Raw genomic sequence first — 12,681 nt, 5'->3', positions numbered from 1 at the left:
GGGAATATGAAATAAAAGAGCTGAAAACACAACGCGGCAGTGTGAAGAAGCTGTGGTTACACACACGTCAATCCCCTGTATATTATTACTGGGTATTTTGATCGAATATTTATTAATCCGTCTCGTTAGTGAGGGTAACTATCGCCTGAATTATCACACTGCAAACTCCTCATCTCCTAAACCGCACAGCCGTACTTTCTATGTCTCTAGGATAACATAATGACACACACTCGCTGACTGCTGCGGTCACCTCCTATCACACCCGGTCCCCAATCTCCAATATTAGACCCAATACAAGTAAACAGCGCATGCGCGGGCGCCGTGCAGTAAGGCGGGAGGACGCGGCATAAAGGCTCATCACACATGTTACGTAATAGGCATTGTTGATATGTCGCCTAGCAACGACAGGCAGCGTGTTCAGTTGTTGCTGTGACAACGGATGTAAACATCGGTAAGAGGCTACCACTACGCACCTGTATTCCACCGGTAACACTCATATAGAGCATTCTCTACTCTAGAAAGAAAATGGTGATCGAGACCAACAACGGGAAGGCTGCCCAGTCTGAGAACACCAAGGGCAAAACCAACACGGCTTCTTCTGAGGGCTTCACCGTTAGAGCCATGATGAAGAATGCAACCGTAAGTGGCAATGATGTGTTATGATTAATAGTGAAATGTGACTGGAGTTCCGATGTTGGAGGTCAGAAGAAACCTGTAAATTTATGTGCTATAATCCACAGTGCTGGGAATCATTCATTCCATGGAGGCTCATTTTATTAAAGTGGCTCTAAACCCTTAGGGTAGCTGAGGGGATGGTAAAATCTCACAATTGAGCTGCCCTTTTACTGCCCCACAACCACTCCCCCTTAATCTGCATGTGCAGTAATTATACCCCCTGTCACATTTACACTCGCTGAGCAGGACCCTTCCAAGTGAATGGAGCTGCTCTGCGAGCTCCCCGCACCCGCAGATGCAGTGGGGTTCAATGAGTGAAGGCAGGTGGAGGAGGGAAGATGCAGCACCTCCTCACCAACGTCAATTGATCTGCGTTGGAATCACTCTTCAGTGACCAAAGTAAGTGTGAACAGGCCGCGAAACAAAAATGGAATATGTCGCAGCTTACCTGTCCTCAGGCTACTGTAGGTGCACCTCTGTGCGTTTTTTAATGTGTTTGCAGATCAGCAGAAATGCACCACCATCCATTTAACATTAATTCCTATGGGTCTCATTCACATCTAATGCAGTTTCCTGCAGTGCGATTTGGGAAAAAGTGCATATTTGGCTCCATAGACTGCAATGGAACCGCATCAAAAATGGATGCACACACACTTTTGGTGGATTTTTGGTATAGTTTTGTGTTTAACAACCAGTCTCTTCCTCCTAAAAAACAAAACAAAATCTAAAAACCAAGAGGAAACAGGAAAATGCATAAAAAATGCATCAAAAATGATTTAACCGCACACACATTCACCTGGTGATCTCGTGTTAGGGTGGCTCCTCTATCTATGGAGAAGCAGAAGAAACACTCTTGGGCAGCAGCCCTGTCTGCGGAAGGTAGTGTTAGGGCTTATTCACATGGGCATATGCATATTTTCTGCATGGAACGCAGGTTCTTGCTGACAGAGCTAGCAGAAAATCCTGCTAAAATTCATGTTTTGGGGTCATTCACATGGTGTGGCAAAATGATAGAAATCATACATGTGTGTCATGTTTGGCAGGAAGTCCTGCTGGCTAATGCAACCCATGCAAGCGAATGGGGCTACCGCTAACTAAACATTTGGTTGTAACATGGTATTTCAATAGAAAATCCCAGTTTGGCTGAAAGGAAAAAAAAAAGAACCACCATTGAGGGGGTAGATATCACCTTATAGGTGCCTACTCTTGGAAAAGCAATCCACCATGAATCACTTTTCAGAGGAACAGTACACTGTGAAACAGGCCTTAGTGCATGCAGTATCTGACAAAAGTGAGTACACCCCTCACATTTTTGTAAGTATTTTATTGTATCTTTTCATGTGACAACACTGAAGAAATTACACTTTAATACAATGTAAAGTAGTAATTGTACAGTTTGTATAACAGTGTAAATTTGCTGCCATTAATGTCTAAACCACTGGCAACAAAAGTGAGTACACCCCTAAGTGAAAATGTCCAAATTGGGCCCAGTTAGCTATTTTCCCTCCCCGGTGCCATGTGACTCATTAGTGTTGCAAGGTCTCAGGTGTGAATGGGGAGCAGGTGTATACAATTTGGTGTTATCAGTCTCCATAGATGTTCACCCCAAAGCTCAAACTCTCTCAGTTTTTAGACAAAGAAAGGGACCGAGAACAGAGATTCCCTAGTCCTTTTCTCTGTAGCCTCAGCTACACTGGGCAGTGAATGAATGGGAAGTGCTCTGTGCTGAACAGCTTCCTGTTCATTCAAAAAAGGAAGGGACAATAAATGATGTATTTATTTGCCCTTCCCCATTCTCAATCCTGAAACTGAGATGGGGCATGGGGCGGGGATTGGGTGGCCTGGCAGCAAGGGGAATCTGCATTGCATATAGGGATTAGGGCATGCCCAGGCACCTCCGGCACACCCTGTGCGCATGCCTATGTCATTCTCACTCTCTCATACTGGTCACTGGAAGTTCAACATGTCACTTCATGGCAAAGAACTCTCTAAGTGACACAAAATGGCTTAAATAGTGTAGACTAAATTACATGGTCAACTCCAGGGGTCACAGTACCCAAAAAGTGGCGCCATACAAAAGAAGAGAACTAAAAGCATACAATTGTACATGAATGTATATAAAAACATGTATCAGAAAAATAAAAATAGGAACTGCATTAAATATAATGAAAGAGTATGATGAAAAAGTATATACCTCCAGATGTCTGTTTCTATTTGTCATTTGTAAGTGTTAGATGGTCAGCCTGGCTTCTCATTTTTTGCATGGCCTATTTGGAGGTTTACAGAGACTTTACAGGTCGGGCGCTGTGTTCTTGAGGCTCCCCAGGCATTGCATAGGAGGTGGTAGCTCAGATGCACCTGTTCCAATTAAACATTGCTGATCACTCAGCCTTCAGTCTGCAGAGAGCCGGTGATTGTCAGTCACAGCTCTCTGCTCTGCCCCTCCAGTGCTCATTGGAGCACTGGGCTGTGGAGGGGGTGGAAGCGGCTGGCTCAGTCTCTCGGCGGCTTGCTGAGAGGCTGAGGCAGCTGCTGGCCCAGGCATCTGGGTGGATCCTGACCATATGGCTCTGATGTCAGCCGTCAGTGGGCTTTAGTGTGCTGTCCACTGAAAACTGGTCACAGAAGTGCAAAATGAACTACACTCCTGTGATCCATAGGAGAAGTACAGCCACAAAAGCTATGCAATTGTCATCATAGGTATACCTCAACAAATTTATTTGCAAATTATGGTGGAAAATAAGTATTTCATCAATATCAAAAGTTCATCTAAATACTTTGTTATATATCCTTTTTTGGCAATGACAGAGGTCAAACATTTTCTGTAAGTCTTCACAAGGTTGTCACACACTGTTGCTGGTATGTTGGCCCATTCCTCCATGTAGATCTCCTCTAGAGAAGTGATGTTTTGGGGCTGTTGCTGGGCAACAAGGATTTTCAACTCCCTCCAAAGGTTTTCTATGGGGTTGAGATCTGGAGACTGGCTAGGCCACTCCAGGACCTTGAAATGCTTCTTACGAAGCCACTCCTTCGTTGCCCGGGCAGTGTGTTTTGGATCATTGTCATGCTGAAAGACCCAGCCACGTTTCATCTGCAATGCCCTTGCTGATGGAAGGAGGTTTACACTCAAAATATCAAAATACATGGTCCCATTCATTCTTTCATGTACACAGATCAGTTGTCCTGTTCCCTTTGCAGAGAAACAGCCCCAAAGCATGATGTTTCCACCCCCATGCTTCACAGTAGGTATGGTGTTCTTTGGTTGCAACTCAGCATTCTATCTCCTCCAAACATGACGAGTTGTGTTTCTACCAAACAGTTCTACTTTGGTTTCATCTGAACATATGACATTCTCCCAGTCCTCTTCTGGACCATCCAAATGCTCTCTAGCAAACCTCAGATGGGCCCGGACATGTACTGGCTTAAGCAGAGGAACACGTCTGGCACTGCAGGATCTGAGTCCCTGGCGGCGTAGTGTGTAACTGATGGTAGCCTTTGTTATGTTGGTCCCAGCTCTCTGCAGGCCATTCACTAGGTCCCCCATGTGGTTCTGGGATTATTGCTCACCGTTCTTGTGATCATTTTGACCCTACGGGGTGAGATCTTGCGTGGAGCCCCAGATCGAGGGAGATTATCAGTGGTCTTGTATGTGTTCCATTTTCTAATTATTGCTCCCACAGTTGATTTCTTCACACCAAGCTGCTTGTCTATTGCAGATTCAGTCTTCCCAGCCTGGTGCAGTTCTACAATTTTGTTTCTGGTGTCCTTCGACAGCTCTTTGGTCTTCACCATAGTGGAGTTTGGAGTGTGACTGTTTGAGGTTGTGGACAGGTATCTTTTATACTGAAAACAAGTTCAAACAGGTGCCATCAATACAGGTAATGAGTGGAGGACAGAGGAGCCACTTAAAGAAGAAGATACAGGTCTGTGAGAGACAGAAATCTTGCTTGTTTCTAGGTGACCAAATACTTATTTTCCACCATAATTTGCAAATAAATTATTTAAAAAATGTGATTATCTGGATTTGTTTCCACATTTTGTCTCTCATAGTTGAGGTATACATATGATCACAATTACAGGCCTCTCTCATATTTTTGGGTGGAAGAACTTGCACAATTGGTGGCTAACTAAATACTTTTTTACCCCACTGTAGATGAAACTATATAAATACAGTATTATGCTAGTCCAGGGGAGTCTTCAACTTCTAATCAGAATACTTGGAATGTGATGATCTTCTTGTTCTAGGTACTCACGATATAGCCATGGATGAACTAGCCTTTGTCTTCCACCCACATGCACATTTTATACTGAGAGGCTTTTTTTTGTTCTGCTGAAAACCAGTTTGACCAACTAATGGTTCAAGCAGGACAAAGGACCTACAATTCACTGTAGCTTAAAGTGTTACTAAGCCCACAACAGTAAAATCAGTCTGTATATGCAGCATAGCATGCTTGTTATACTCACTGTGGAACTAAAGTGGTTAATCCTCTGCATTGTGTAAAAAGTGTGCTTTATCCTGTATGCATAGATCCTCCCCTCCCTGCAGTCTATCTGGGGAAGCCCAGCTAACACAGGCAGGGTAGCCAACCTGCACATGCTCAGTTTTGTCTTTTATGCTGGAGAGAACATTCACTTGTTCTCAGAGCTAACCAGGTCATATGATATTGGCATCACACATGTAGGCGTGTATACAGGCTGAAGTGGAAATCTCCTCCTACCAGAGTTCTCAGCACAGGAGAAACTGTTTATCACTGACCGTGGTATACAGATCAGCCAAAAAGGTATATAGTGGCAAGATTTAAAATGTAAAAAGAAGATGTATAAGTTGAGGGCACTGCGGGGGGCAGAGGAACTATTTTCATATTACTGGGTTTAGTAACACTTTAAGTAGGTCGAAGTTCACAGCTAACAGTGTATATATATTTATATGCACATACACAGAAATTAATGTCTATGAACTATCATTACTAAAGCTGAAGTCTGGGAATACAGCCACTTTTGCTGGATTACTGTGGGTTAAATCCAATGAGGTACATGCCACCTCATGGACTTATCGATTTAATTTACAGTTTTACTAATAACAAAGAGCATAGCTATTGCTATACTTACAACACTAGACCTTCTAATCTCAGCTTCTGTAGCCGCAGAGTCGCATTCAGCTTCTGTAAATATATTGAAGAGGGGGTTGCGTTATGGGTAGAAAAAGTATATTAGTGGTATGAGCTGCCTCTGCCTGATATCACCACCACATAGGATGGAAATATATTACATGTATAAGGAAACAGACAGATCTGCTGCTATACCTTTAAATTAAAGATTAAATAAAAATTAGAAAAATTAAAAAATATATGTGTACTTCTATTATTTAACTTCTATTGTGATTAAATAAATATGTATTAGTAAGGTGTAACCAAGTGCGCCTATCAAAGCCACATTCTAGTGTATAAAATATCAGTGAGAATAAAAAAAGAAATCAAATTATATCTGGGCAAAATTGTACCAATCCTAAAAAGAAAAAGGAATAATGATAACCGTGCAAAAAATTATACCTTATAAAAATATATGAATCAAATGATGTCCATGCTTAATTGTGCTAACAAAAATAAAATATAATATATATATATATATATATATATATATATATAAAATCAGTGTATACAATCATTACTCTAAAGTGCTACTAGACTATTAATTTGTGACAATACAAACAAATGTATCAAAGGTGCAAAACTATAAAAATATAAAAGTATCTCATAGGTAATCAATGAGTCCTCAGATACACAGGTGTGGAAACTTTTAGTGCTTCCTTGCACCTGTGTATCTGAGGACTCATTGATTACCTATGAGAGACTTTTATATTTTTATAGTTTTGCACCTTTGATACATTTGTTTGTATTGTCACAAATTAATAGTCTAGTAGCACTTTAGAGTAATGATTGTATACACTGATTTTATTTATATATATATATATATATATATATATATATATATATATATATATATATAATATTTTATTTTTGTTAGCACAATTAAGCATGGACATCATTTGATTCATATATTTTTATAAGGTATAATTTTTTGCACGGTTATCATTATTCCTTTTTCTTTTTAGGATTGGTACAATTTTGCACGGATATAATTTGATTTCTTTTTTATACTCACTGATATTTTATACACTAGAATGTGGCTTTGATAGGCGCACTTGGTTACACCTTACTAATGCATATTTATTTAATCACAATAGAAGTTAAATAATAGAAGTACACATATATTTTTTTATTTTTCTAATTTTTATTTAATCTTTAATTTAAAGGTATAGCGCCAGATCTGTCTCTTTCCTTATGCATTCAGCTTCTGTGTCTTCCCCTCCCCTCATCCTGCCCAATCACAGAGCGCTTTGTATTATGTGAACTCATTCAGAAAATGCAAAGCCTTCTGTGAATGGACAGCAGAGTGGAGGGGTGGGCAAAGCTGCTGCTGTATGAGAAGACAGCGTATCTCCTGTCAGTGGCAGGAGTGTAGTAATAGCTGTACTCCTGGTGCTCATTAAAATTGTCAGTTTAAAGAAAAAAAAAAGAGAGCTACATCCATGAGGTGGCATACACCTTGTTGGACCTAACTCATAGCAAGCATAATTTACAAAGTTTCTGAATTTCTGATGTTCAACTTTAATAGGACAAAATCAATAACCAATAATAACCTGTAATTTAAAGTCCTATGTACTTTGATGCTTCAAGAGTGTGAAAGAAACGTATAACTATTGCAGATAGGTCTTACCAAAGTAAAATGATGGCATGTCAGTCAATAGCAGATAAGATGTAATAAAGAAAGCAAAGCTTGGATCCTAGTAAGACATTCTGTAGGAAATGAAACATTCTGGGTGTTGGAATGTGCTTTAATTCATCATTCTGCATTTGGCTGGAGGCTTTTCTGTGAATGAAGTGCTTGACATTTCTACGAAACAGTAATGGTGGGTTCTAAATAGTAGTTACAGTACTGGTCATACAACATGGTAAATGTCAAAAGAAGTTCACTCAGTTCTAACCACATAAATGATGAATCGTTGAACTGGAAATATGGCAGTTGTAACTCTTTAAAACACATAAAATCACGTGTCACAAAAGTATTAATTCAGTTTTATTAAAATTTGTGTTGTTGTGTTGTTAACCCATTTTACTATGTGAATGAAATACTAAGGCCGCATTTATTTAAAAAAGTAATAAATTCACATTTTTTTGCAAGGTAAAACAAGCCTGGAAAGTATTTTCCTGCTGCTCTCTGCCCATACCTCTGTACAGGCTTTCAGTTGCAGAGCTGGAGGAAGTGTCAGAGGAGTACAGGTGTGCTGATCAGTATGTTCGTTGTCCATGGAGAACTACAAGTTTTTCTGCCACATTGGCAGACAGGACTTGTAGTTTATACAGTCACAGATCTCTGTGAATTGATGATGTGGCTGTGTGGGTGGAGCCATACTGATTGTAAAGTGGTTGTAAACCTCTGACTTGAAATACTAACAAAACATATCCCTCTGTAGTGTGTACTTGTCTCAATCCAGAGCACTAAGTGACTTTTTTTGTGCTGCTTCATTCTTCTGCTATCAGCATGAATCATCATATCTGACAAGTGTTCCAGAGACCTAAAGGGATGGGGATGGATCTCAAGCACACAGCCTGTGATTGACAGCCTCAGCTCTGTTCCTGTGTGCTGTGTGAAGGGGGGTGTGCACCTTTTTTTTCAATCAGCTCTCAGAGCTGTCCCCACCGCCCCCTGCTTTCTGAAAGCTCCAACAAGTTTATAAATTCTGGACTTTGAAGGAATATAGAGAAGACTGCAGATAAATGGGTTCAACTTTTGTAGGAGAATTTGTTTTATCTCTGTGTATCACCTGAGGCCAGTCACTACACTGGGTTTATGGAAGGGTTTATAATCACTTGCTTAGAGACCAAGACCTCCCTAAAGCCCTGTATGTTGTTTATAAACTATTTATACTACTACTGAGGTCCTGGCCTCCTGTCGTGCTGCCTGCTTGTCAGACTTCCCGCAGCTTCCTAGTGATGACTGGAACAATGTTTGGAACTCTACCTTTTGTAGACAGGTGTCAGCACTGGATCACCTGATACAATTCAAATTTTCTCCATTGAATAGAATACATTCCATCTAAACTTGGGAGAATCTTTCCAGCGTATCCCTTGAACTGTTGGAGGTGTGCTGCCCCTGGGGCGGATTTTCTGCACATTTTCCAGCATTGCACACCAGCAGTTTTGAGTGGAGGTTGTGAATTGTGTCGAATCGGTTACGACAATTACCATCAGACCTTCCATAGCATTCTGTTTGTTGGGACTTGTAGACCCGTTGGCACCCAAAAAGGTGATCCATACGCTACTTACCTTGCTCCTGTATTAAGCACATAAAATAATCATTCTGTCATGGAAGAATTTGGGGGATATTTATTATAGCAAAAAGTAAAAAATAATGTGTTTTTTTTTTCAAAATTGCTGCTCTTTATTTGTTTATAGCGTAAAAAATAAAAACCGCATAGGCGATCAAATACCACCAAAAGAAAGCTCTATTTGTGGGAAAAAAAGGGACATTTTTGTTTGGGTACAACCTCGCACGACTTCGCAATTGTCAATTAAAGTGACGCAGTGCCGTATCGCAAAAAATGCTGTGGTCAGGAAGGGGGTAAATACTCCCGGGGCTGAAGCGGTTAACAGAAGCTGCCTACACAAAGCTATTCACCACTCGGGAAACATAAACAAACAGCTCTTGCAGGATGTACAGGCCTCTGCATTGGTTGGTGTGAATAAACCCTAATAAGGCTCTATGTATACCACCCCTTGTGTTGTTCACTGCAGGCTGGGGACAACACAATAGTTTTCATAATCTGAACAAAACTGTTTACAAGGGCTTGCTCTATAGAACCCAACTGTCCCTGATTTCAAGGGACTGTCCCTGATTTGAAGCAATGTCCCTCATTCCTCCTCATTTTGGCCTGATCAATATAGATGTATATAAAATGTGCTTTTTATCTATCAAAAAGTGTTTTTCAGCGCTCAAAAAGTTGGGAGGTATGCTGAAAGGATGTATTGGCATGCTATTCTAAAGAGGTATAAAACAAGAGAATTTGACTGCAGGTAAACAATTATACCAGGATAACTTCTCTTTTTTTGCACAGCATTTAAACCTATTTAATGAACGGCAAACACATTCCTGGGATAGTGGGAGCAGTAAGAAAAAAAAAAAAAATCAAACCAAACAGGTAATATTGTTTTTCCAAGGTTATCCGAAAGGCAACACTTTTTTATTTAGTGGAAAGGGATTAGAACACCTGTCAGGTTTTTATTGTTGTCGTTGTCTTTGTTAAGGAGGTTTACTTTATAATATTCCCTTCCACTGTCCAAAATGAGAAAAATAAAGTTTTAGCTTTAGTTCTATTTTAAATCATTTGCACGCCACATACTTTAAGAAAGCTACATAATTGCGACAAGATTGTAGTATTTGTAATAATATCTCATTGTGTTTGGCTACTGAAAGCTTTTTATCTTACATAATACTGGTTCTTGTTATGTGAGGAGATGAGGCGTAATTGCAGGAATGTTACTTTAAAACCACTTGCTGACTGCCCACAGTACATTTACAGTACATCATTACTTTAACATGAAATACCGTAGTTATGGAAGCAGCTTGCTGCCATAACCCCGGTCTTATTTTGTACTATGGGCAATTGATAAAAGTGGTCCCAGTGCTGGATTCGTTATGAGATTACTTTTAGAGGTGGCGGAGAGGTGCACCGCCTGCCCGCTGCTTCCCGGACATCTCCAAGCTTCCCTGTTGTCTCTGAGCTTACCGGAGCCATTGGTAAGCCCAGAGCCAATCCGATTCCTAAGATGCCTGGGCAGGAAGTCAAGTGAGGGCATGTCTGATGTCACTTCTGCCTCTCGGTCTTAAAGGGCCGTTTTTTTTTTTTTTTTGTTTTTTTTTTTTAGTTAAAGGCAAAATGTCTTTTATTTTTATGCTTTTAAGGCCCTGTTCACATTGCCGCGACTTGAAAGTCTTGCAATTTTTAGGGAATGCCTGTGTAAATTTGCATCAAATTTGGATGAAAGTGTTACAGGGACTACTTTGAAGTCGGTGCAACTTGAAGTTGCACAGATATGAATGGTTATCATTGTCAATCATGGGGTACAACTTGTCATGCGACTCTGATGTCCAAAGTTGCAGGTAATGTCGCACAAGTGTGAAAGGGACCTAAGAGTAAATGAGAGATCTGTTTTGTTTTTTTACCCCAGGTCTCTCAATAAATAGGACCTGACATGCTTATCTCTATTGCAAGGGATGTTTACATTCCTTGTAATAGGAATACAAGTTATAAACAAAAATAGTGCAAAAATAAAAAGTAAAAAAAATAAAAAATTATAGCACCCCGTCCCGCCATGCTCTTGCGCAGAAGTAAACGCATAGTAAGTCACACTCGCATATGTAAATGGTGTTTTAACCACACATGTGAGTTATCACCGCAATCATTAGGGCAAGAGCAATAATTCTAGCACAAGACCTCCTCTGTAACTCTAAATATGTAACCAGTAAATATTTCTAAAGCGCCGCCTATGGAGATTTTTCAGTACCACAGTTTGCCCAATTTTAAAGCATGACATGTTAGGTATCTATTTACTCGGTGTAACATCATCTTTCACATGCTACAAAAATTGGGCTAACCTTAGTGGTTCATTTGTACCCTGTTGATTTATACCATTGGATATGTTCAAGTGTTGATCCAAGTCCTCCTCGCACGTCAGTCTTGAATATGCTGATCAGCAAGTGATTACTAAATAGTAGGCTTTCTTTCATATCTGAAGAGATAAAAGTTCTGACATCAAGTGTTTGCCTTCAATGAAACTTTGCCCTAATCATACAGAAGACGTGATTGCTATGATTAGGACCACGTTTGGATAAAGTCAGTTTCTGGAGAAATTTTTCAGCTGGTGTGTCTGAAGGTTATTTGAAACCACCATCTTGGGTAATGACTTCTTGTTTGCTGCATGATGCATCATTAAATCATCAGTATTAATCTTCATCATTATCCTTAATAAGAAAAGAAAATACAAGTTAAAAATGACACATGCATAGTATATGTAACAAATTTATTTGCTTTATATTTTAAAAAGCATGTTCATATTTGATATATGTATATATATTTGCATCTTATTTATGATCTTTAAAATTATTTGTGCTAGTGCTTTCCTTGGCTTTTTTGGAGATCTGTATTAGGTTACTACAAAAGATTGCTAACCTATTTAATCATATTGTTTTCTTTGTGTTATTTTATAGTTTGCTAGCTTCTTCTGTGTTGTTATGAACCAGGGTGCCTACAGACTGATGATCTGAATGCACAATAGATCATAGTTACGTAGTTAGTTAGGTTGAATAAAGACACTGGTCCATCCAGTTCAACCTGAGTGCCTACAATTGTCCCTATGCCTGTACATTGCACACTCACATTGGCCCCTACCCTCAAGGAGCCCACAATCCAAGGTCCCCATTCCTATACTAGGGCCAATTTTGGACAGAAGCCAATTGACCTACCTGCATGTCTTTGGAGTGTGGGAGGAAACCAGAGTGCTTGGAGGAAACCCACGCAGTCACAGGGAGAACATGCAAACTCCAGGCAGGTAGTGTCGTGGTTGGGATTTGAACCAGCGACCCTTTTTACTGCTAGGTGAGAGTGCTACCCACTACACCACTGTGCCATGGTATGTCATATGACATTTCTGGTAGATATGCTGTATCACAGTGACGTATACACTATGGCGCTGTGGTAATGTGTGGCAACGTTACATGTATTTATGTAATACTACGTTATTCATTCAGAATGACAGAAGGCCCTGTGCATGCGCAAGGAGTGAGTATGGAAGTGCCATACATTACTATGCTTGTGCAGATGGACCATAAGGCTCTGCTGGGACCTGAATGCCGGCAGAGCCCTTCAACACATTCGTACAATAACAG

General features: G+C 40.2%; 1 protein-coding gene across 1 annotated transcript in view; it reads left to right on the top strand.

Moving 5' to 3' along the window:
• The first annotated feature begins 401 nt into the window (after nt 1–401).
• The window catches only part of PACRG (parkin coregulated), a 718,380-nt gene continuing 706,100 nt past the window's right edge, over nt 402–12,681 (top strand). Inside the window, exon 1 of the mRNA XM_077486658.1 lies at nt 402–639. Coding sequence (XP_077342784.1) covers nt 526–639 — 114 coding nt within the window. The 5' untranslated portion in view covers nt 402–525. The remainder of the gene's footprint in view (nt 640–12,681) is intronic.

Source organism: Lithobates pipiens, unplaced genomic scaffold (genome assembly GCF_037356315.1).
Source record: "Lithobates pipiens isolate NorthernLeopardFrog02 unplaced genomic scaffold, aLitPip1_a1.2 Scaffold_18, whole genome shotgun sequence".
NCBI lineage: Eukaryota > Metazoa > Chordata > Amphibia > Anura > Ranidae > Lithobates > Lithobates pipiens.
The sequence above is the reverse complement of the archived record's forward strand: the minus strand, read 5'-3'. Positions and strand labels throughout refer to the sequence as shown.